Source organism: Curcuma longa, chromosome 8 (assembly GCF_044706935.1).
Source record: "Curcuma longa cultivar G26 ecotype Majalengka, Jawa Barat chromosome 8, ITB_CL_G26_1.1, whole genome shotgun sequence".
Taxonomy (NCBI): Eukaryota; Viridiplantae; Streptophyta; class Magnoliopsida; order Zingiberales; family Zingiberaceae; genus Curcuma; species Curcuma longa.
In genome coordinates this window covers 4,659,922-4,685,605 of record NC_133868.1, presented here as the reverse complement: position 1 = coordinate 4,685,605, position 25,684 = coordinate 4,659,922, and the positions used below count along the sequence as shown (strand labels likewise).

General features: G+C 37.2%; 2 protein-coding genes, 2 non-coding genes and 2 pseudogenes across 4 annotated transcripts; 4 read left to right on the top strand and 2 right to left on the bottom strand.

Moving 5' to 3' along the window:
- Positions 1-165, top strand: part of LOC141833880 (pentatricopeptide repeat-containing protein At1g80270, mitochondrial-like) — a 3,668-nt pseudogene extending 3,503 nt beyond the window's left edge.
- Positions 166-4,157: 3,992 nt separating this feature from the next.
- Positions 4,158-8,340, top strand: LOC141833487 (pentatricopeptide repeat-containing protein At1g80270, mitochondrial-like). The gene is made up of 3 exons (XM_074720946.1): positions 4,158-4,270; positions 4,923-5,460; positions 6,820-8,340. The coding sequence occupies exons 1-3, from the start codon at positions 4,227-4,229 to the stop codon at positions 8,065-8,067; spliced, it is 1,830 nt and encodes a 609-aa protein (XP_074577047.1). The 5' UTR covers positions 4,158-4,226; the 3' UTR covers positions 8,068-8,340.
- A 346-nt stretch (positions 8,341-8,686) lies between these two features.
- LOC141833740 (pentatricopeptide repeat-containing protein At1g80270, mitochondrial-like) lies at positions 8,687-12,195 on the top strand. The gene is made up of 3 exons (XM_074721237.1): positions 8,687-8,759; positions 9,401-9,941; positions 10,808-12,195. The coding sequence occupies exons 1-3, from the start codon at positions 8,722-8,724 to the stop codon at positions 12,053-12,055; spliced, it is 1,827 nt and encodes a 608-aa protein (XP_074577338.1). The 5' UTR covers positions 8,687-8,721; the 3' UTR covers positions 12,056-12,195.
- An 8,525-nt stretch (positions 12,196-20,720) lies between these two features.
- LOC141834259 (small nucleolar RNA snoR114) lies at positions 20,721-20,809 on the bottom strand. Its single transcript, XR_012602308.1, has one exon. It is a non-coding gene; the product is annotated as a small nucleolar RNA snoR114 (small nucleolar RNA).
- Positions 20,810-20,819: 10 nt separating this feature from the next.
- On the bottom strand, positions 20,820-20,906 carry TRNAM-CAU (transfer RNA methionine (anticodon CAU)). The gene is given in 2 exon segments: positions 20,820-20,855; positions 20,869-20,906. It is a non-coding gene; the product is annotated as a tRNA-Met (tRNA).
- Positions 20,907-22,920: 2,014 nt separating this feature from the next.
- On the top strand, positions 22,921-25,564 carry LOC141833524 (small COPII coat GTPase SAR1A-like; annotated as a pseudogene).
- Positions 25,565-25,684: the final 120 nt, after the last annotated feature.

Sequence of the window (25,684 nt, the reverse complement as noted above, 5' to 3'; positions counted from 1 at the left end):
TTGGATTGACTTCTATCCTTCTTTTAGTTACTATATATCCCAGGAGCTGACCACTTTTGACGTCAAATAGGCACTTGTTAGAATTTAATTTGAGATTATATCTTTGCAAAGTATTACATGTTTCCTTAATATTGCTGATCAGGTTCTCAGCTTGAACTAATTTGATTAATATATCATCTATATATACCTCGACGTTGTACCTATCTGGTGCTTGAAAACTTTATCCATGAGTCACTGATTGGTGGCTCCTGTATTTTTCAACCTAAAAGACATAACTGTGTTCCTTCCAAGATGATAAAATTGACCTTTTCCTACTTTCTTCGGCAAATGGAATTTGATGATATTCTTGATAGGCATCCAACATACATATGAGTTCACATCTTGAGGTGGAGTCCACTAATTGATCAATTCTAGGGAGGGGATAACAATCCTTAGGATATGCTTTATTGAGATCTCGAAAATCGATACAGATAATACTTGCCTCCAGATTTTGGGACCAACACTATGTTTGCAAGCCATGTTGAGAATTGAACTTCTCGAATATGCCTAGCTTCGAGAAGTTTAGTGATTTTGGCTTGAATTACTTTATCTTGTTCAAATCCGAAATGTCTCTTTTTCTGTTTCACAAGTCTAGAATCGGGGAGGCTATTGAGCCAATATTCCATTATGGTGGAGGTTATTCTTATAACTTCCTGAGGAACCCAAGCAAATACATCATTATTTTGGATGAGGTAGGCAATTAGCTTAATTTTTAATTTAGGTGTTAGATTGGCGGAGATTTGAGTGACTCTGTCTAACAACCTAGGCACGACCTTCTCTTTCTTTTTCTTGTGATAATTGGGGTGTGGGTGTTTCCTATAAAGAATGTACTTCATCCCGCAGGGTTCTCCCTACTTTTTTTGATATCAACATGAACCATGACTGTGTAGCATTTTTCGAGAGACAACTTGATCTCTATTCACCGAGCCGATTTGATCATTTATTGAGAATTTTATTTTTTGATGAAAAGTGAAAACTACGACATAGAATGTATTGAGTGTTGATCTTCCCAGAATGATATTATATGAGGAGAGAGCATTTACCACTATAAAAATTACACTTGGAGTTCAGATTAAAGGATCTCGTCCCAAAAAGAGGAGGCCTAATCTGTCCTAACAGCTGTATTTCATGTCCAGTGAATCCAAGCAGAGGTGTGGAAATAAATTTCAACTCTGCTTAAGTCTATTTGCATCTAGCTGAAGGCTTCTTTGAATAATATATTAATGGTACTGCCTGTATCAATGAATATCCAAGCTATGTCATAATTTGCTATTACGACATGAATGACCAAGGTGTCATTGTGGGGAGTGAGACTCCTTCCAAGTCTTATAGACCGAAACTGATAATGGATCCCTTTGATTTGCCCCTCTTAGCACTAATATCATAACTTTCCAACCTTCCTCCATTAGTTTTTCTTGCACGATTAGGATCTCCATCTGTAGGTCCTCCCGAGATCATATTAATGATGCCCCGGTGAGGAGCATTATCCTGATGGGCTTGGTCTAGATGAGAATGATCTTTTCTTCAGTCATTTTGATGATTCTGATGTGGATTCGGAGAGTGTCGTCGGGGGGACTTGGTCTCTTGATGTCTGGTGGGATTAGTTCGACTCTTATTCCTTCATTCTTCTATATTTCTCTATCGGGAGTATTTATGGGGGATTGGATGCCCGGATGGGGGGATGAAGCTCTCTTTCCTTGTTATTTTTTGATGACTCGACCTCCCTCTTGTGCCAACTGCTTATATTCATTAGTGTTATGACTAGACGATTGATGATAAGTACATAAACAAACATGCTCTTCTATAGGGATATGAGTGGTTGTTTCTACAGGATGTTTCTACAGGAACAAGGAAAGAGGTTACGACGTGTAGTGTACGTCCTTTTCATCTGGAGGGCATATAGTTGAATCGTGATGTCTCCTTATTAGTTGTGGATTGAGAGATTTTCTTATCTGATCTCGAGCTATTGTCCCAATGGGTAAGTTGTGTTTCTTCTAGATGTATACACTTTTCGGCTCTTTCCAACAACTTGAATTAATTGACAGGAGATTTTTTCACTAGGGATCTGAAGAATTCTCCATCTATACATCCTTGAGAAAAGACACTGGTTAATACTTTTGTGGGGTGGTAGGGGCATCCCAAACGACCCGGTCGAATTGCTAGATGTATTCTCTAAGAGTTTTTCGAGATTTTTGCTTCATGGTAAATAGATTTAATGGTGTCTTCTGATATCTTTTGCTACTAACAATTGATGAAGGACAACAGTTTTGAAATCAGTAAAGGAATGTATGGATGAAATAGGAAGACGGTTGAACCACCTCTGAGCAGAGCTCGACAAGATGGTTAAGAAAATTTGGCATTTAACTCCATCCAGATACTAATGTAATAGAGCATAATTCTTGAAATGGCACAAGTGGTCCTTTGGATATGATGATTCGGTGTATTCTCCCAATTGTGGTTGTCGGAAGTGCCGAGACAATTCTAATCTAGGACTTTTCTAGAGAAAAGTGTTCAGAGTATGTTTATCTCTTCCGCAATTGTTGTCATGTCCTTATAGTCAAGCAACGACATTTCAGCTCTTGACTCATGTGAATCTTCGTCTGGATAAGTTGCTGCCTCCTTATTAAAAGAGTTCATAATGGGCATGTCTCCATCCAATGATAACGATAATTTTTTATGGGGGAAGGGATCTTCCGGGGAAGGTAAAGGAACTCCTGAAGAGGTAATAATGAGTATTGTTATAGTACCTTTAACATTGTCTGAAATACTAATTCATTGATCTTTTCAAGTGTGACCATCATCTTGTCACCACAACTTTTCCTCTCAGCAGAGCCATGCTCACCAACGATTCCTCCAGTGTTAACCATCGTAGCATCTCGACTTAAATTTCCTACAGATGACGTCAATTTGTTCCAACCAATACACCATAGATGATCAAGCCGTCGATTCAGGAATTGCTAACGTGCACGCTCCTTGAAAATAGTTGTCGAGAAAGATAAAGGGACTTGAAAAATACTTAAAAAGAGAGTCAGAATGGCGTCGGGGATGGGTCCCGACAAGCCACTCCGATGCTTAAGTTAAAATTTTTGCGTGAGGAAGGAGTTTTAATGACTTGAAGAAATTAGGATTGATCTGTGCATACCTGTGTTCATGAGTATGGGTTCTCTTTTATAGATTGTTAACATCCGTTTAAAATATTATTCTGAAATATCCATTCCAGTTTTAGAAAGATTCTAATTTTGTCTGTGTTTTTTAGGGATATTTTCTTATTTTTTTTAAAGAAATAGTCTTAGACTCTCTTTATTGCACGGGTCAATCGACTCCTTAGGCCCTAAGATGAGGGACCTGAAGCTAAGATAAGGTCGACATGTGATGCTAAGCGAGTGCCGAGGCTGGAGCTCGAGGTCAGGACTCGAGGTCGAAATGAGATCGGCATGTAATGTCAAGTGAGTGCCAAGGCTAGAGCTCGAGGTCAGGACTCGAGACTGAAATTAGGTCAACACGTGATGTCGAGCGAGTGTGGAGGCTAGAGCTCGAGGTCAGGACTCGAGGCCGAGATGAGGTTGGCACGTGATGCCGAACGAATGTCAAGGCTGGAGCTCGAGGTGGGGACTCGAGGCTGAGATGAGGTCGGCACGTGAAGCCGAGCGAGCGCCAAGATCAAAACTTGACCCAGAGCTTGAGGTCGGGGATTTGAGACTGAGATGAGATCAACACATGATATCGAGCAAGCGTCGAGGCGGGAGCTTGAGCCGGAGCATTCAATTTTTATTGTATCGTATTGAAGAGACTTGTATGTATGTATCATCATACATTTTGTAATCCTTCTCGAGAATAAGTTTCCAAAAATTCATAAACGGTGCTCGTATACTAAAACCATATTCAATTTATTTAATACGAGAATGAATAAATTTCCAATAGAAAAATAAAAAAAAAATACAATCAACTCGTTTTAAAAAAAATGCGGTGTTTGATTGCAAAATTGTCTGGTCTCGTCGGCATTGCCAAGCCCAGCCCAAAATACAAAACCGCCCCGAGATTTTAGGGTTTAGGGTTTTAAGCAGAGAGGAACCACGACCACAGTTGACACTTCGCGCTCCTCTCACACTGCTGAGGGCTCGCAAGGGATTGATCTTTCTTTCCACCTCTTCCCTTCGATCTGCTCCTGTTGGAGAATAGGAAGTGGGATGGCCATGTCGTCCCTAAGAAGAGCTGCTACCCTATCCGCTAGGTGAGCACTTTAGAATCGGAGGAAGTTCATATCTCGGCACAACATTCCTTCTTAGTGGCTGTTTCATCGTTTAACCGAGGCTTGTGATGAAAATTCGTTTTTTTGGTTCAAGCTATTTGATTTGTTGATGCTTTCTGCATCTTTGATTTTTTTCATTTATGCTTGACGCACCCGTACACATAATAATCTTCCTTTTTATTTAGAGATTTTTTTTTTTGACTTTGAAGAAGAGTTACATTAGGTGAGTTCCACGGTTACAAGTCGTTTTCTTCTTTGACAAATATTGACGCATTAACCATTTGCTTCACTTTTCTGTTAAATGTTGTGCTAGTGGCAATGGAGGTTCTTGCTGATTTTGCCATTTTTTATTCGCTTAACCATATGTGCTCTTGCATCGTCAGCGTTCTCAAAAACCAAGTGAATGGTGCAAGGTTTTCATTTCTGGAGCTGAGAGACTAGTGTTGATGCTTTTGTTTCATTCATCACCGAGAAATATACTCCGATCAATTTAGCTGACTCTAAGAGAAAACACATAATATAACATATTTTGGTGAATCTTATCTTAAGGGCTGATAAGAAGAAAGATTAATAGTAGCTTGTAGAAGCTAAATGTTTGTCATTGATCTTTTCTCTAATTTTATGGTGATTTCAGGGGTCATAATAGCAATATGGTGGCTCGTGGATCTTTCAATGGATCTGAATTATCAAGAAGCAGTTTGGTGCATGAAAAAGGGAACTTTCGTTTATGTTCTGGCATATTGGAGAATTACTTACTTTCAAGGTCATACTCTAGTAGATGTTCTAACTTCAAGAGCTCTTGCCTATGGTCACGGAATCTTTCCTCTAATGTTGGAGCAAGGTCAGGCGAGAAGGATAATGATTCTGAGGATGGGCTTCCTGATATAGATGAAGCTGCTGAAGGTACAGTAGAACCAGATGAGGAAGTGGAGAATGAGGAGTTTTATACTGAAGGGGGGATTTTGGATGGTGAATCAGATTCTGTTGGAAACAGATCGCCGGGAAATAGGGTTGAATCTCCACTTTCTGTGGCTATAATCAGAGCTCCGCGATACTCTGTTAATAACATACTTATTAAGTGGGTGGAAGAAGGTAATCCTTTGGGACGACGTGAAATCTCTCTTGTGATGCTGAATCTTAGGAAGCGTCGGCTTTATACAAAGGCTTTGCAGGTGTTACATTTATTCTCTAAATAAATTTTCAATTTGTACTAACTTATATCCTGCTAAACTGAAATAGCTATAATGAATACCTGCTTCTTTCACTCTTAAGACTGTTGTATGTTGCTTGGTTATTTCCTAAAGCATTTCCTGTTCACCATAGTTTTTTCCCTAGTTTTGTTCGATCAAAAAATGTCTTGTAGGATCAAGCCACGATCATATTTTGAATGTGCATTTGGATTAGGTTAAGTGGATTAAGAATTAAAGTGCCACATATTTTACTCTGGTCCTTTTGTCTTGAGTCTCTTCTATTGAATGCTGCAGCTGTGTTAGCTTTTTCTTGCTGACTGTTATAGTTGTATGTTACTGCTGCAGCACTATTATGCATGGCACCATCATGGTGAATATTTTTTGCTTGGTAAAAAGGTTTGAATCATTGGCTAATATTTGGCATCATATGTTTTCGTCTTAGTCCATTGATAGGAGTTATAAAGTGCTTCTCGTTTTGTCACTAAAACCAAAAAAGGTGACAATATAAAAGATAATCAACAAACAAAACCACGGGTACACAGTATCAGATTGAGTCTGTCAAGCATTGGATTTACCTGGTTCCTGCTATGGTTGAAAATGTGATACAGTTTGTCTTTATAAGTTGATTTATCAACACTTTCTCAATTATCTTCTCTACTATCGGACCTGTTCTGTTTAGGTGAGTGATTTTTTCCCCAAAAGATCTATTTTAGACCTGCACTAGCTAGCAGAATTGCAATGCTCATTTGATAGGCACAAATGTCTGAACACTTGAAAAATCATGTCTTCAGCATTCGGATTTTTATTGTATAGTTAATTTAATCAACTTAAGATTTTCACTATAGATTTATATGAAACATACCTTAGCAGTTGCCTGACTATTCATCTTTGTTAAATCATGGTTCTAAAGGAATTTTTTGTAGATTATTCTCAATATGCATATATTCAACTATGAACCAATCTAAAAAAGTTTTTCTCATTGTTGTTTTATCATTGTTAAGTTGACAAATATTTGGTCTCTGTGCTGCAACCCTAAGAATAACATCTTGCAATATGCATTTAGATTGTTCTATTTTTTTTTTTTTGTTTATTTTACTTTTTGTAGGCTGTTCCAATTCCCTTCATGAATTTGTTTATTGTACTGACGCGTTCTTTTGTTGATTTATTTCATTATTCCTCCAAGTTTGGAGGAGAATTTATAGTAAAACTAATAGTTGTCTGCATCTACATCATATTTATAGCAAATCAACAAGACAGTGTCTTTAAATTGTTATTTGAATTTTCCATATATTTTACTTTTTTTTTCAAAACTAGCACAGTCATTTCTTTGATTTTTTGTAGTTCATGGATTGGCTTGAAGCAAATAAACGGATTGAATTTCTTGAGCACGATTATGCTTCCCGTTTGAATTTGATTTGCAAACTGGATGGTCTTCAGAAGGCTGAGAATTACTTACAGAAAATTCCAGTATCACATAGGGGCGAGGTGGTTTACAGGACTCTTCTTGCTAATTGTGTCACTTCTAACAATTTAAGGAAAGCAGAAGAGGTGTTTAACAGAATTAAGGATCTTGGTCTCCCTATCACAAAATTTATTTGCAATCAGCTACTGATGCTTTATAAAAGGGTAGACCTGAAGAAGATTCCTGAGGTTCTCGCAATGATGGAAAAGGAAAATATAAAACCATCTCTCTTAACATACAGACTACTTATAGATACAAAAGGTCGTGCAAGTGACATATCAGGCATGGAGCAAATTATAGATATGATGAAGGCTGAAGGGCTGGAGCCTGATTTGATGATTCAATGTACCGCTGCGAAGTACTATATTTCTGCTGGCCTCAATGAGAAAGCAGAAGCAGTCTTCAAGGAGATGGAAGGTGATGACATCCAGGAGAATTATGTTGCACGCAAGGTTCTTCTTCCTCTTTATGCGGCTCTTGGTAGAGCAGATGATGTGGGAAGGATATGGGAGATTTGCAAGTCTAGCAGAAGACTCGATGAATATTTAGCTGCGATTGAGGCATGGGGTAAACTTGGGAATATTGAAAAGGCAGAGGAAGTCTTTGAGGACATGATCAAGGTATGGTCGAATGTCTCAGCAAAGCAGTACATTGCTCTATTAAAAGTCTACGCGGACAATAAACTATTATCCAAGGGAAAGGATTTTGCCAAGCGGATGACGAATGATGGCTGTCATATTGGTCCTGTAACTTGGGATGTGCTGATAAATCTGTATGCAGAGGCTGGAGAGCTGGAGAAAGCTGATTCAATATTGCAGCAAGCATCACAGCGCACTGAGAATAAGCCCCATTACTCCTCATATATGACGCTGTTCGACAAATACTCCAAGAAGGGAGACGTCCAAAATGCTGAGAAGATATTTCTGCGTCTGAAGCGAGCTGGATATGTTGGAAGATTGAAGCCGTATCAGTACCTACTCCAGGCCTACATAAATGCCAAGGCACCAGCTTATGGATTCAGGGACAGGATGAAAGCTGACAATATGCATCCTAACAAGGATATGGTTGCACAACTTGTTGCTGCTGATGCATTGATCAAGTCTCAGACTTCAGATTTGTTTGATTGAGCTTGGGCTTTATTGTTCAATCGAAAACATTACTCGTCTTCCTGATATCTAGCTCAGATGCTGCTGTAGAATCCTGTCATTGGAATGTTTCTCTTCATGATTCCTTCTGCCCTAAGCATTTGAAGCTCTGGTTGTAGAATGAATTTACATGTTTCATACGATATCATGTTCTTTTGAGATTGCTGTGATACATTTTATATGGATCTGGAGAATCGAGATGCGATAATGTCTTAAACCTCTTAACCCTAATGACTGTGATGACATTTGAGTTTGTAGTTGGATTTCTTGAATTCAATTGCTTAATTTGCATCAGCATTCCTAGTCTGACGATACTGCTCTTAAAATAAGATGCTTTTTCGATGATTCGATAAAAAAAATGCCCTTTTATCTTTGCCCACAAATTAAAATCAACTCGTTTGAAAGCGAGCGTTTTATTCCAAATTGTCTGTTATCGTCAGCATTTCCGAGCCAGCCCCAAAAACGGGAGCCGGCCCGAGCTTTTACAGGGTTTAGGGTTTTAGGCAGGGGCACGCACCAGGACCACATTTGACGCTCCCCGGTCCTCTCAGACTGCTGGGAGCTCGCAAGAAGATCTTTCTTTCGTCCTCTTCCTTTTCGATCAGCTCCAGTCGGAGAATAGGAAGTGGAGTGGCCATGCCTGCCCTAAGAAGAGCTGCTACCCTCTCCGCGAGGTGAGTACTTTAGAATCGGAGGAAGTTCTTATCTTGACACAATATTACCTGCTTTGTGCCTTCTCCATCGTTTATCGTTGGCTTTTTTATGAAAAACTTGTTTTTTTTTAGTTCAAGCTATTTGGTTTGTTGATGTTTTTGTGCATCTTTGATTAATCATGTATGTTTGGCGCATCCATAATAGTCCTTTTATTTAGAAATTCTTGGACTTTGAATAAGACTTACATTATGTGAGTTCCGTGGTTGCAAGTTGGTTTCTTTGACAAATATTGATGCATTAGACATTTGGTTCATCTGTCTGTCAAACGTGTTAGTGGAAATGGAGATTCTTGTTAATTTTGCCACTTTTTCTCCGCTTACTGCATGTGCTCTTGCATCGGTCAACATTCTTGAAGACCAAGTGAATGGCGCAAAGTTTTCGTTTTTGGAGCTGAGATTCTAGTGTTGACAATTGCATTTTTGTTCCATTCATCACAGATAAATAGACACTGATCAATTTAGCCGGCTATTAGAGAAAACACATAATATAACATATTTTGGCAAATCTTATCCTAAGGACTGATAAGAAGAAAGATTAATAGTAGATTGTAGAAGTTAAATGTTTGCCATTGGTATTTTCTTTGATTTTATGGTAATCTCAGGGGTCATAGTATCAGCATTATGGTGGCTCGTGGATGTTTCCATGGATCTGAATTATCGAGAAATAGCTTGGTGCAAGAAAAAGGGAACTTTCACTTATGTTTTGGCATATTGGAGTATTTCTCACTGTCAAAGTCATACTCTAGTAGATGTCCTAACTTCACAAGGTCTCTCCTATGGTCGCGGAATCTTTCTTCTCATGTTGGAGCAATATCAGGCGAGAAGGATAATGATTCTGAGGATAGGTTTTCCGAACTAGACGAGCCTGCTGAAGATATGGTAGAGCCGGATGAAAGAGTGGAGAATAAGGAGTTTGAAACTGAAGAAGGGATTTTGGGTGGTGAATCAGATTTTGTTGGAAACAGATCACTGGGAAAGAGGATTGAATCTCCGCTTTCCATGGCCATAATCAGAGCTCCACGATACTCTCTTAATAGTGTACTTAATAAGTGGGTGAAACACGGCAATCCTTTGGGGCGAGGTGAAATCTCTGTTGCAATGCTGATTCTTAGGAAGCGCCGGCTTTATGCAAAGGCTCTACAGGTGTTACTCTTATCCTCTAAATATATTTTCAGTTTGTACAAACTTATATTCTGCTGAACTGAAATAGCTTTCTCAATTATTTTCAATGCTTTCTAAGTCGATCTATCATTGCTTTCTCAATTATTTTCACCTGTTGAAAATACTATCGGACCTGTTCTATTAGGTGAGAGAAAATTATTTGCAAAAAGATCTTCTATTCTAGACCTGACACTAGCTAGCAGAATCTCAATGTTCACGTGGTAGACTTAAGTGACATGAATGTCTAAACACTTGGAAAATTATGTCTCGAGCATTAGAATTTTCACTGTTTAATTAATTTAATCAGCCTAAGATTTTCACTAGAGATTTATATGAAACATACCTTAGCAGTTGCCTGACTATTCATCTTCTTTGTTAAACCGTGGTTCTAAAGGAGTTTTGTGTAGATTATCCTCAATATATATATATATATATATATACAATTGCGAACCAATCTAAAAGAGTTTTTCTCGTTGTTGTTGTTTTGTCCTGGTTAAGTTGACAAATATATGGTCTCTACACTGCAACCATAAGAATAACATCTTGCAATATGCATTTAGATTGTCCTAGTTTTTTGTTGTTGTTTTTTTTTTTCTTTTTTAAAGCTGTTCCAGTTCCCTTCATGCATTTGTTTATTGTACTGACTGATTCTTTTGTCGATTTATTTCAATAATTCCTCCCAAGTTTGGAAGAAAATTTATAATAAATCTAACAATTGTGCGCATCTACATGAATTTATAGTAAATCAACAAGACAGTGTCTGTGGAATATTTTATTGTTATTTGAGTTTTCAATTTGTTAGTCATTTTTTTCAATACTTGCGCTGTAATTTCTGTGATCTTTTGTAGTTCATCGAATGGCTCGAAGAAAATAAACAGATTGAATTTCTCGAGCGTGATTATGCTTCTCGTTTGGATTTGGTTTGCAAACTAAATGGTCTTCAGAAAGCTGAGAATTATCTAGAGAAAATTCCAGTATCGCTTCAGGGTGAGGTGGTTTACAGGACTCTTCTTGCTAATTGTGCCCTTGCTAACAATTTAAGGAAAGCAGAAGAGGTGTTTAACAAAATTAAGGATCTTGGTCTCCCCATCACAAAATTTACTTGCAATCAGTTACTGATGCTTTATAAAAGGGTTGACCAGAAGAAGATTGCCGACGTTCTCGCGATGATGGAAAAGGAAAATATAAAACCATGTCTCTTAACCTACAGACTACTGATAGATGCAAAATGTCGTGCGAGTGACATATCAGGCATGGAGCAAATTATAGATACAATGAAGGCTAAAGGCCTGAAGCCTGATTTAACGATTCAAGGTATGGCTGTTAAGTACTATAGTCTTGCTGGCCTCAACGAGAAAGCAGAAGCAGTCTTAAAGGAGATAGAAGGCGATCACGTAGAGGAGAATCATGTTGCACGCAAGGTTCTTCTTCCTCTTTATGCTGCTCTTGGTAAAGCAGATGATGTAGGAAGGATATGGGAGATTTGCAAGTCTAGCCAACGACTCGATGAGTATTTAGCTGCAATTAAGGCATGGGGTAAACTTGGGAATGTTGAAAAGGCAGAGGAAGTCTTTGAGGACATGATCAAGGTATGGACAAAGGTCTCAGCAAAGCACTATGTCGCCTTATTAAATGTCTACGCGAGCAATAAACTGCAATCCAAAGGAAAGGATTTTGCTAAGAGGATGTCAGACGATGGCTGTCATATTGGTCCTCCAACTTGGGATGCACTCGTAAAGCTGTATGCGGAGGCTGGAGAACTGGAGAAAGCTGATTCCATATTGCAGAAAGCATCGCAGTGCACCGAGGATAGGCCACTATTCATGTCATATATGGCACTGTTGGAGAAGTACTCCAAGAGGGGAGACATCCATAATGCCGAGAAGATCTTTCAGCGTCTGAGGCAGGCCAGATATGTCGGAAGATTGAAACCGTATCAGTACCTACTCCAGGCCTACATAAACGCAAAGAAACCAGCTTATGGATTCAGGGGCAGGATGAAAGCTGACAACATGTTTCCTAACAAGGCTATGATAGCACTACTTAAAGCTGCTGATGCATTGATCAAGCCTCAGAGTTCAGATTTGCTTGATTGAGCTTGGGCTTTCTTGTTGCGGCTAGAGAATTCTGTAATCGGAATGCTTTTCTTTGTAATTCCTTCTGCCTTGAGCGTTAGAAGCTTCAATTGTTGAAAGAATTTACATGTTTCATAGGATATGATTCTTTTGAGATTGCTGATACATGTTCTTTTGAGAGGCAGGAGATTATTTTCATAGTGAAAAATTGGTCAACCACCTCCTCTAGATGTTTTGGTTGTATTTTGTAGCATAAAATAGCTATTATTTTAAATGTTTATATAGATAAAATAGATTGTCACCCTCATTGAGCAAAGTCACTGCCAAAGTGATCCATCCTCACCAACTCTACCCACCTCCTCTAACTCAGATGGTGTCAACATGACCTTGTTGTTGTTGGAGTGGGGCAATACAAAATTATAAATAAAATATTAAATTCAAATAATCTATTTATCTGATCAGCCTGCAGGATTATAAATCTTGAGAATACTTTTTCTACGCAGGGATGCTTGGGAAGTCAAAGTGAGCAGGCACTGATGAGTCTCGGGCACTTGACTGGGTCGAGTACTCGGCGACTGAGCTAAAAGTCAATCGGGGAGACAGAGTTGAGCGGACCGAGTAGCTCGGGAGAAAATGACGAGTGTGAGAACTCAAGACACTCAATCAAGTTGGAGTATTCAACAATTGAGTTGAAGAATGATAAATCAAGCGACAAGATGACTCGGAAACTAAGTCAGTCAGAGTACTCAGGAGGCCTAGACAAGGTTAAATCAAAAAATTAGAGATTGAACTATTGAGGTCTATGTTTAACATAATTTTTTAAAAAAGATTTGTCCCCTCTTCGGTGCTTAGAGATTTCGTAGGATGTTTGTTTTCTAAAATACATCAACTCGAGTTATTAATCACATCGCTTAATGATCATTACTGAGTCATTAAGCTCATTAACTCAAAATAGTTTATGCTCGTATACAAGTCAATTAGGTTTAATGCAATTCGAATACTGGAATTGCACTCTAAAAGCGCATGCATGAAAGAGAGACTCCCATCCATAAACATTCATCCATTTATAATTGTGACATATAAATCAATCATGTTACCTTAAAACTCTCAATGCCACACTATTCTCCTATTCATATCGGAGCCAATTTCATCAATTCTTCCCTTTCAATATGAGACTATTCTCTTAATCACATGAGAATTAATTTTCAATGTACCGTGGATCACTTGCCAAATGAGGATCGAGAGAAGTGTGCCTCGAACAAGTTGGTGATTGCAAGAACCAAACAACTGTTTGTCCCGGTTGCTCCGGGAGTACGCAAACTGATACAGATCGTTGAAGCTAGTGTTCAACACTATCTTCGTAAACGATATTGCTCCGCTACGGTGCTAATGGATAGCAGCAATTCGTTCCAAGATACAACGACGAACGTCTCGGAATAGTAGCACTCCAAATTTCGAGATCGACGAACCTTCTCGTAGGCTTTTTGGACTCCGAATGCATTAGATGAGATGAATGCACAAGGAAGAGTAGAATCGATGAATTCGATGATCTTTCCAGCATCTGGAGGGATCTATTTATACCAAATGAAGAGGTTGAATGCCCTTTGGGTGAGAGGATGTGTTTTTTGGGCTGGATCAATCTGGATCGTCCAATTTGGAGGGTTGTAACCGTTCACATAACCCACTTTAATTTCATCCATCAGATCTGAAGGGTTGTGACCCTTAGATCTCTCCTCTTATCATCAGCCGTCGGATCTAGATCTAATGATCCATTTGATTTGACGTTTCAGATCAAGTCTCATCCCAAGCGGTCAGATCGTGACTCTTCGTGATCCGACTCCCCAGATCGCATCACATGCGATCCATCACACCTCTTTAATTAACGGTTGTCATCCGTTCGCCCAATCAACAATATAGTTCTCTTCTTGCCCACGTAGATGCCACATAGGCATTACCACGTCTGACACGTCACCCGAGTGCCATGTAGGCACTGCAATGTCGTATGGAGCATAAATTTAAGTTCCTCGCGACGACGCGTACGTGCAAAGTGCAAAATGCGCCAACAAAGCGTCCATTGCGCACACGTGCATGCGTGGCAGGTGGCGGGCTTTGCGAGCACCTGCTCGCCCCTGAGAGAACACATGAGCTTTTTATGTTAATTCCATTAACACAGCATCATTAATAAGGAAAGGAAACTCATCGAAAATTTTCGATGTGGGACTATTCCCTATGCATTTCCTTATATATAACATTAATCAACAATTAATGTTATTTTGGGCTTGACTTTAAATAATTAATTTCTCATTTATCGATTTTGAGCAAATTAATAGTCTAAATCTTTCTACGCGAAACATAGATTTCGATTTTGAAGTCAATTACGACTTTCATCAATTGATGACATTCTGATTTTTCTACAAAATTGTATTGGTCCGTTAAGACCCCAATATCTAACAACAACAATGACTACATGAGCATGGTTGTCTACAATGATGAATCCAAGGAAGGGTTGTCTTGAATTATAGTCTAGTCGATTTTTTTTTTATTATCTACATAAGTTTTGTTAAGTATGAGATTTTTTTAACAAAATAAATAAAATAAAATAATAAACGAATTGAATTATTAAACACAAAGTGAAAGTGCTGAATTAAAACGAATTGAGGTTGATCAAAATCGATTGAATATGCGTGGAGATAAGGAGTATGTTATTTCAAACTAGAGTTGATTTGATCAAATTATGATTGAATCAAGTTTAATTGGGTTAAACGGGTTCAATCGATTTAAAATGAATTAAATTTTTTTTAAGAAGATCTATTCTCTCCTTTTATATATATATATTCTCTTCCACATATGCAACCTCGCTCTTATCGCCTCACATGCAAGCCTCCATGCGCCCGCTTCTTCTCCTTCATTCTCTATGTTTTTCTTCTCAACCGTAGCTTAGTTATTTTTCTCTTCTTCTCCTTCTTCGCCTTTATCAAAGATGCTCAACTTCAAAGGTCGTCACGAAATTGTCCATGATGTTCTTTTTCCATTTTGTTGTGACCAATGCAACCCACAACAAACAACCTCAATAGAAAATTGATTAATAGCCTTAGGTAGTTCAAATACAATTTTACTTTCATCAATCCTTAGTCAAAGGGAGTTCATGATTCATAATTTTGATTATGACTTAGGTGGTCACTAAGGAAGGCTTTTTTGAATCATTGAGTACTTGAATTAAAAAATTACACTCCTTTATCAAAGTCTCAAATCAAGTTCCTCTTCATATGGTGTCTAAGTGATTTCATATTCTTTGTTTCTTGTGTTGTCTTTATCCCCCTCACTCACCTTAGATTTCTCCAAAGATTTACTAATACTCGAAATGACAGTGTCATAATATTCAAAAGGATCGGTCTTGAAGTGATCTAGAAGTCTCTCTAGAGCATTCGAATAGGAACTAATCTCCTATGAAATTTGAGTTTCCAATATAATTTGATCAACTAAGATATCAAGTTTACTTGTTATTTGATCCATCTCCTGCATCATTGGGCAATCAACAGAGGTATATCCTATTTCACCACAAAACCTATAATAAACATTAGTAGAGAATTGAGAGTAACTCTTTCTTTGTTTAGTCTAAGTTACAATGAAGTTTTTCAGAAGAGTTTTCAAGTTGTATTTTGATGCACGTTGGAATTTGAATGATGACCCATAGTCCTATCCTGACAGTTCTCGTAAGAAAAATTTAAAGGGTTCATCTAATCATAGTTGTAAGCATATCAATCGTTTTACGATCATTGATTATAATTGGAGAGGACACTCTATTGTTCCCTTTGTACTCCATGTGAAGGTGAAAAAAATTTCGAGCGCACCATAAATCCTACAATAATCGTTAGAAAAATTTTTAACATTAGATTCATAAAACCTTTAAGTTAGATTGTTTATCTTTATGCACTAGATATTTGTTCACTTGAAAATAGAAAAAGAATAAAAAAAGATAATAAAGGTAAAAAAAAGGAAAAATAAAAGGCTGTTAAAACGGCAAAAAGAAAAAGAAAGGAAAGAAAAAGGAAAACTAGCAAGAAGAAAAAAGAAATAAGAGAAAAATAAAAAATAAAAAATAACAGTAAAAAGAAAAGGAGAAAAAGGATATACAAAAGTAGAAAAAAGATAAAAAATTCTTAAGTTGCTTTTGTAAATTCTTTCTTTTATGAAAAATCATTTCAATTTTGGAATCAGTTGGAAGAAGAGATCCGTCTTGTCAAATTTTCGTATAAAAGGAAAGTTGTTTACCTAAAAAAAAAAAGAAAAGACAATAAAAGAGGAAAAAGGAAAATTAGAGAAAAATAATAAATAATAAATAAGGAAAGAAATCGTAATCGAATTAATATAGATTTGAATAGTCCTGGACAACAATGTCAAAAATTTGATGTGCGAAATTCACAAGCACATGACTGTTGTCAAATAATAAAATATTACCCATTGAAACTGTAAATCAAATACCAATTCAAATTGCAAAGTAAACTATGTAAATCAATCAAAGTTAAGAGAATTGTAAGAAAAAAAATGATATGAGAGAGAGAGAGAAGAGTTTGTGGAGAAAATTGATTTGAGAAAGTAATTCTAGGACTTCTGAAATATACGACAACCAACATTTATCGAATTTAAAAAATAGTCAGAAGAAAATGGTTTGATCCTCTTATTTCTCGAACTGAGAGATCCATGAATCGGGATCCTGATGTATATAGATACAAATGGTCCAATAGAAGCAAGAATTTCCAGGAACATTGAGAACATTTTATTTCTGAACAGAAGAACCATTTTCAAATTTCACCATGATAATCATTAACACCCTAATTATTGTTCACTCTTTTACCTTTGTATTTGGTAATTATAAAGGTGGTCTATTCCAAAGTATCTGATATAGACTTTTGAAAAAAAATACCAATGTGTCTACTTAAATATGGCGTCCATTTTCAAAGTAACATTATTAAAGTGACAACTTTCTTAGGAAGACTCCTGTCATGATATTCCACGGTCCTTTAGGTATTATCCCTTGCTTCGTGATGTCGAATCGGGGTAAACCCATTAATCTCTGTGATAACTATTGGTAGCCTCATGAGATTTTGAATTACTTTCGTCAACAACTCTTCAAATTTTGAACTTTAGGGGTCCGAGAATTTTGTTCACATCTTGGTCCTTTCCTGCATTCGTGAGATATGAAAATGCATACAAGGGTTATAGTCATATATACATACTAAAATTGGATCACAAATCAAACATGTCATGTGATAAAAAGAGATGAATAAACATAAAATAGATGTCAACAATGCATCAGGCTACTTCCTCATCCTACAATTAAGAAACCACTCCATGGAGATGAAATTACAATATGAAAACATGAAATAAAACATTCTACAACTCATATCTAGGAGAAAAGAGAGAGAAAATTTTATCGTGGTGTCCATAGTCGTTTTCGAATTAATCTGCAAGCTCCTTAATGGGCGAAAATCTCGACGACTCCTTAGAAAGGATGCTCTCCTAAGGTTCCTTGTCACAAGGAAACCCTTCCTCCGTAAGGAAGGGGAGAATCCCTTGATCCCTCAATCTTTATAGTCGTCGATCCTGGCCTCCTTTTATAATTTTAGAGCGATGGAGTTTCTAAAAAGTAGAATAACTTTTAACATAATTTTTTAAAATAAAGGGGCAGCTAACTAATTATCCTAATAATTTTTTTTAAAAAATCAAGGAGAGACTAATTAATGTTTCTCAACTCAAGGAGAATCTAATCAAAATCTCCTCAAATCAAGGAGAGATTAACTAAATTCCCTAAAAAAATAGGAAAGAAGCCATCACACATCCCACAAAAATGATGTTTTAGGTCTTGAAACTGAGCTGTTATGAATTCTACCCTATACAAAACTTGTAGATCTCTAAATTATCTTTGATTTGATATATTATACGTTCGTAATTCAATCCGAGTCAAAAGTTATGGCCTCTATAAATTTGTTCTGCATCAATGGTCCATCACTGGACAGTAAGAAATACAACCATGTTAAAAAGCATGGCCTAACCATGTTTTATTCTAGAAACTCCAATTTGATGTTTTTCGACTACTTCTTTTTCCTGTATGATCCACGACTATGTTAAAAAGTATAGCTTGATAGTGTACTATGCTGGAAACAGGGACGGATCCAGAAATTGGAGGTGGACTGTGATGGCTTTAGGTGTGGAAGGGGTGAGTTAAATATCAAAATACAATAAACAAAGAAAGAAAGAACCCATCAATTTTTCTTTGATACCAAGTTGTAGACTACAAATATCTATGTAATTTTTTTAAAGTTAGATTAGAGCCCAAAATAGCCCAACCTTAGATTCATCTCTGCATGAAGTTATATTATGTTAAACTCATTTTGTCCGATCTTACGAGTTATGTTTGTGTTCAACACTTTTGAGACTCTTTTTTATTGCTTCCACAAGACGACTACAGTCTATTCTGTAAATTGTGTACTCGAGATTTGACTGGTTACAATTGCACCCTTTAACTTGAATAACTTTAATATTTTAATTTTTTTAATGAATGAATCCTATTGCAATTTTAGAGTTGATTGATCGAACAACAGTCGTGCAATTTATTTTATCTTTATTTGCTTCGGCATAATAAATAAATCCTTAAAAAAGGCACAAAAATGCATTATAGTTTGCCAAAAAAAGTAAATAATGCATGATCAAATAACATTATTTTTTTATAAAAAACTATGATGTGACAAGACAAGATCTGATGGCAATGCAAGCGCCTACCAAATCATTTAAATTATAAATTGAATTAGTACAAAAAAATATGAAAAAAATTTACGCAAGTGGAAGTAGAGGCCACAAGTGGGCCCCCTGAATGTACTATCCAATCACAACCATGACTCCTAAAAGTTTCAGGTTCTTTCTCTTGTTCCTTGAAAGTATTAAATCGAAAGTAGTGGAAGTTCATTGGAACCCACTCATTAATTATTGTCCTCAAAAATATTTTTTTAAAAAAAAATTAGTTATTCTCATTCATTAGAACAAAAGAAATATTGAAAACACCTTTTTTACGCCAACAAAAGCAAAGGAACCACGAACGAGCGGTTGCAACACTTGCCGCAATACAAACGGAGAAATCGAAAATGAGTAAAAGGGTAAAACATGCATGATTACTGAATGGAAGCTCTTCCTTCAAACCACAATCTCCAGATCAATTCACAAAAAAAGGGAAATTTCAGATATGCGAATGGATCTCACCTTCATCGGCTCGGGCGGTGGACAACAGAGCTAGTAGAAAGAGAAGAAGGCATAACTCCATGCCCCCCCCCCCCCCCCCCCCCCCCCATTCCTTTTACAAAAATCGAAGCAGAAGCGGAAATGGATCTTAATCGGCATCCACGATTAGCAAACCTACTTCCAAAGCCCACTTGGTCGCCTCCATTCAATCTTTTCTCCCCATCGATCCCGCTAATATTGGCGAGCCACTCACCGTCTCATAGGGATGGGCTAGAGCCCAGGGTAGCCCCTACTTAAATCCGTCTCTGACTAAAGAAAAGAAATGTTTTTTACTTCATATAACTTAATTTAAAGCTACAGATTGTTTGCAAACTAACGAATATTATTTAAACAGTGGCAAAATGGAACCTTAACAAGAGAGAACCTAATTAAAATGACTGATTTGTATATGCCTATTAAAAATTGGAAAAAAAAAATCTTGGCTCAGAAGCACTTTACAATCTCATTTTCATCGGCTCGGGCGGTGGACAACAGAGCTAGTAGAAAGAGAAGAAGGCATAACTCCATGCCCCCCCCCCCCCCCCCCCCCCCCCCCCCCCCCCCATTCCTTTTACAAAAATCGAAGCAGAAGCGGAAATGGATCTTAATCGGCATCCACGATTAGCAAACCTACTTCCAAAGCCCACTTGGTCGCCTCCATTCAATCTTTTCTCCCCATCGATCCCGCTAATATTGGCGAGCCACTCACCGTCTCATAGGGATGGGCTAGAGCCCAGGGTAGCCCCTACTTAAATCCGTCTCTGACTAAAGAAAAGAAATGTTTTTTACTTCATATAACTTAATTTAAAGCTACAGATTGTTTGCAAACTAACGAATATTATTTAAACAGTGGCAAAATGGAACCTTAACAAGAGAGAACCTAATTAAAATGACTGATTTGTATATGCCTATTAAAAATTGGAAAAAAAAAATCTTGGCTCAGAAGCACTTTACAATCTCATTTTCATCGGCTCGGGCGGTGGACAACAGAGCTAGTAGAAAGAGAAGAAGGCATAACTCCATGCCCCCCCCCCCCCCCCCCCATTCCTTTTACAAAAATCGAAGCAGAAGCGGAAATGGATCTTAATCGGCATCCACGATTAGCAAACCTACTTCCAAAGCCCACTTGGTCGCCTCCATTCAATCTTTTCTCCCCATCGATCCCGCTAATATTGGCGAGCCACTCCCCGTCTCATAGGGATGGGCTAGAGCCCAGGGTAGCCCCTACTTAAATCCGTCTCTGACTAAAGAAAAGAAATGTTTTTTACTTCATATAACTTAATTTAAAGCTACAGATTGTTTGCAAACTAACGAATATTATTTAAACAGTGGCAAAATGGAACCTTAACAAGAGAGAACCTAATTAAAATGACTGATTTGTATATGCCTATTAAAAATTGGAAAAAAAAAATCTTGGCTCAGAAGCACTTTACAATCTCATCTAATAATCAGATGGTTGTGATGAACCCTAACATCACCGAAGTGCATTAATCTTCATCACCAAGAGAACAAATGGGGTGAGAGAGGCTCGAACTCTCGACCTCAGGATAACTCATCTCAGCTATGAGACCTACGCGCTAGCCAACTGCGCCACCACCCCGTTGGAAAATATGTAAAATAATTAAATGATAAATTGTTATAAGACTCACAGGGCTGGGTTAGAGCCCAAGGTAGCCCCTACTTAAATCCGTCTATGGCTGGAAATACACGTTCCAAGGCTTCTTGATTCCATTTTAACTTCGAATTCACATCCTATCAATAAAAAATATATAAAGAGTAGATCTTCTAGCTAGAAGAATAAAATCAATGTAAAAGAAATGAATTATGCAAAATATGCTCATGTGATAAAATAAAATATATATACAAAATAATACCAAAAACTATATATGAAACACACACATCAGTAGCCCTTCTTTTTCCTTTCCTTTTGTTATTTTTCAGCCAACCAATAACAACCCTATTTTTCCTTCCTCTCCAACAAGAGCAACTCTTATTTTGCCTTTTTTTGTCGTCGGAGCTAATCGAGACCGTCGAAAAAGAAGGTAAGACTTGAGTTCTCTTTTCCTTTCATTCTTGTAGTTGTTTTGCTATTTATTTTTCTTTTTTCCTTGGCCAATTCAAGCAAACCAATAGTAAAACAATTTTTACTATTCTATTTGGTTTATCTTTTGATCTACTTTATTTCTGATCTTCAACCAAATACCAATAGCAAAAATTAGAGCAAGTTACCATAGTAGTTTTTCAATTCTTCATAACAAGAAGTCTCAACTTTTATTTTGTCTAACTTTTCTATCCTTCTAAGTTAAACAAACAACAAGTAAGTTCAAGTCTTCCGACTCTAATTTCAGGATCCATTCCTGGTTGGCACCCAACACCCACAGCATGATTCTTACTTTCACATCATTGTGTAGAAGGGTTGTTGGAGCAATGGGATCAACCAAGCCATCCTCAACATCCTCTAGCTCTCATTCCTTCCTTCCATGGTAGCTTCATGCCCTTGTCTCCACTTCACCATGAACAAGGACCCACTTGATCCTACATTACCATTGGTGGTGAAACCTTGGTAGTAGTAGCTTCACAACCTTTGTGCCCATACCACCCAACGACACCCACTAGAACCTACCTCCTATTTTAAACTCATGCTCCTCCTTATCGCATATGACCTACTAGAACTCTCCTCTCCTTGTAATTTATATTTGTCATAATTTTTTATAATTTAGAAAATTATAATTTTATTAATTCTAGAGATGACAATCCTATAAAAAAATTTTATCGATTATCAACATAAATCAAAAAGCACGTATAAATTCTCACTACTTGCCACAACTTTCACTATGTATCTTACTCTCTCCTTAGCCAATCTCTCTCCCTATGCACTTCTATGCTAGCTTCTCACTACTCACTTCTGTAAAAAGGTGGAATCCACCACTCAAGTCTTCTCTATTGGATGATTTTGCCATCCTCTCTATTGGGTGATTTTGCCACTGACTTTTAATGATAAATCTTAAATTTGTGGATCTTATTTGTGCATAAAATTTGATTTATGCTAACATAGAATATTATTACATAATATTTGTAAATTAGTTTAAGATACAATAGATTTTTTTAATCATGATTTATATATATATCACATTAATTTATGATTTTATAAAAATAAAATAAAAAAAAAGAAAATTAGAGTTTTAAATTTTTTAATAAATATTTAATTTTTTTTAATTAATCTTTAAAAATGATCAACTCCGATCTTATAAAAAATTTTAATCATTAAAATAAATTAAAAGGTACAAATAATATATTATTTCATAATTAATATTTTAAATTATCTTTTATTTATAAATATTTGATTTTAAAATTATTATTTTTATTTATAAATATTTGATTAATTATGAAAATATTTTATTATTGAACGGTAATCCCGGAATAAAAGTTTTATATAAATTAGCATACAATGAAATAATAACGGCCAGAATTTTTAAAATGTTGTTTAAAATAAAACCTCAAATTATGCGGAGAAAAAAAAAGAGAGAGAGAAGAACAATTCGATTGCCGTATACGAACGTGCGCTTTGCTCCTCTCTCCGTCGGGGCGTCCCCGATTCGATCGCATTTCTCTGTTCTCGTCGCTCCTTTGCCGGCTCCGAGTCGAGGCGAGGCTTTTCGATCTCATTCGCATTTTTAATCAGACTCAGAATCAGATCAGGCTATTGCTATCGCCGGACTCGACCTTTGGCAGGACTCCGGCGAGATCTTGGGGGTCCATTCTACGGATCTACTCGTTGATTCCTCGAATTCCAGTGGCTGCGATGTTCCTGGTCGATTGGTTCTACGGAGTCCTCGCGTCGCTGGGCCTATGGCAGAAGGAGGCTAAGATCTTGTTCCTGGGACTCGACAATGCCGGAAAGACCACGCTGCTTCATATGCTTAAGGACGAGGTTGGATCTTAGATCAACATTCGTACCTCCCCTCCCCCCTTAACTTTCTGGTTAATTCCTGTTCTAGTCTTCTTACATTGTTCTGTTTGGTGTTTCCGTATTTTGTTGGAAGTCGTTTTGTTATGTCTCCCTGAATGCAGAGACTGGCTCAGCATCAACCAACGCAGCACCCAACGTCGGAGGAGCTGAGCATTGGAAAGATCAAGTTCAAGGCTTTTGATTTGGGAGGCCATCAGATTGCTCGTCGTGTCTGGAAGGATTACTATGCTAAGGTTAGTTGTCAGATATTTGTCTTTTTTAATACGAATCTATGTTTTATTTTCCTTGCAACTGTTTCTCACATTCATGGGTGTGGTTCCTTCCTGCATCAATCGTACTTGTCTGAAGAATTGCGCAAAGTTTGTTTTCCAAGAGCAATATCTTCTGTATGTAGTTTAATGGTGACTTTATTTTGAACATCGTCCACATATTTGGTTGTAACTGTTTTAATCATTCTTTTTATCCCTCCAGTCAACAAATAATTTCATCATGTCCGCATTCCTTCCATTGTGTTTTTTGTTCATGCATACTCAGACCACAGTTTCTGCCTCCAATGATAAAGATTAATTTGATGTCTATCTATAATTTCTGTATGATCAATCTCTTGAATTGCTCAACCAACTCATGGACTGTTGGATTTGAGTGGAAATGCAGCTTCGTCTGTCATTCATGTATCTTTGAACAATGCTTTAACCCAATTTGTTTCTCGATTTAGGGGTCTGAATCAACTGAAGCCAAAGTTGTGTTAGAATCAAAGCCATCAGAGGTGATATAATTTTTGATAAAAGAAATTTAATGGTCGAGCTTGGTTAATGTTCTTAGGAGATACTTTTATTTCTGTCACTATGTCTTATAATTGAACATTTTTGAAACTAAGTAGCATAAATTGTTTTTTGTCTAGTGTAAAAAATTGGAATGAATCTACCAAGTGTCAAACAGAATACCTAAGTGTCACTCTATTGTTCTTATAGTTTGATCTTGGCAAACATTTGAAACCTGCATTGGACTTGGTAAAAATGTCCACTCACTGTTTATCACATGGCATTTTTCTGTTACCTAAACTTGGCTGAACTTTCTAATATTTTATAAGTGTTTGTATAGATAACTATACATATCTTCTTTGGATACTACTGGTGACTGTTAGGTTTCGTTACATTTATCTGACATTTTTGTATATGTTAGTCGAAAGATATGTTATGCTTCTTGTCCTTAATAGATATTTTCACTTGTCAAGGTTCTGCTCATTTGACAATGACCTTAAGGTTGTGTCAAGAAGGAGCATGAGAAAAACGAAGGTGGGGAGTAGAAATGGATAGAAAAGTTATCTTTTTTGTTTAGTTGGAATGAACTCACATGAGGAAGTCCTGAACCGTTTGGTCTTGTTTGTTGATGCTGATCCGTCAGGCTTAATCCATCACAATTTTCTCTTTTGTACCCCCAAATTTACATCTAAAAAATTGGAAGGAAAAATAGCACAGAAATGGCACTTGTTCCTGACTTCCACCCTCCCTCCGGATTTCCTTCCAATCAAGCAGGATGAATTATCCGGACAAGATAATGCCACTGTCACTGCATGCACATCTAAGTCTATTCACACTTTCATCGTATGTTTATTATCATTGCTTTCACTACCCTCTTTCAGTCTTTTTCATGGAATGCTATGAAATACTTGCATCAATGAATAACAGTTTTCAGATGGAAATTGTGAAAAAGTTGTTCACTTGATTATCTAAGATTGTTATCTCTTGTATTGATATTGTATACTATTGTCTCTTTTCTTGTGAAACCTTATAAAACCATTGAATTTTTTGAACCAGGTGGATGCAGTGGTGTACCTTGTGGATGCATATGACAGAGAGGTTTGCAGAGTCAAAGAAAGAACTAGATGCACTTCTTTCTGATGATTGTTTGGCAAGTGTCCCATTTGTCATTCTAGGAAACAAAATTGACATCCCCTATGCAGCATCAGAGGAAGAGCTACTCTTCCATCTCGGTCTGAACAACTTCACAACCGGCAAGGGAAAGGTGAATCTTAGCGACTCCAACGTTCGCCCTCTTGAGGTCTTCATGTGCAGCATTGTGCGGAAGATGGGTTATGGCGACGGTTTCAAATGGCTCTCACAGTACATCAAGTAGGTTTGATTCTCTGATGCATAGCTAAGTTGCGTTTGAGAACTCTTTGGTTTCTCTCATGTATTTGGTTCAGGTGGAAGTACATGGTTTTCCCTGTTGTATGTGCCTTTTATTGATTGCTATTTTTTTTTGGTCAAACATAAGAACATAGAACAATAAGGATGCAACACTGAAACCCGCTTTCGAGTCTTGATTTTTGCCGAGATAGAAGTGCAAGGCTCTCATCTACATATTTCTGTTTATTTGACAAATTTGTTCTGATTCTTATGTTGTGG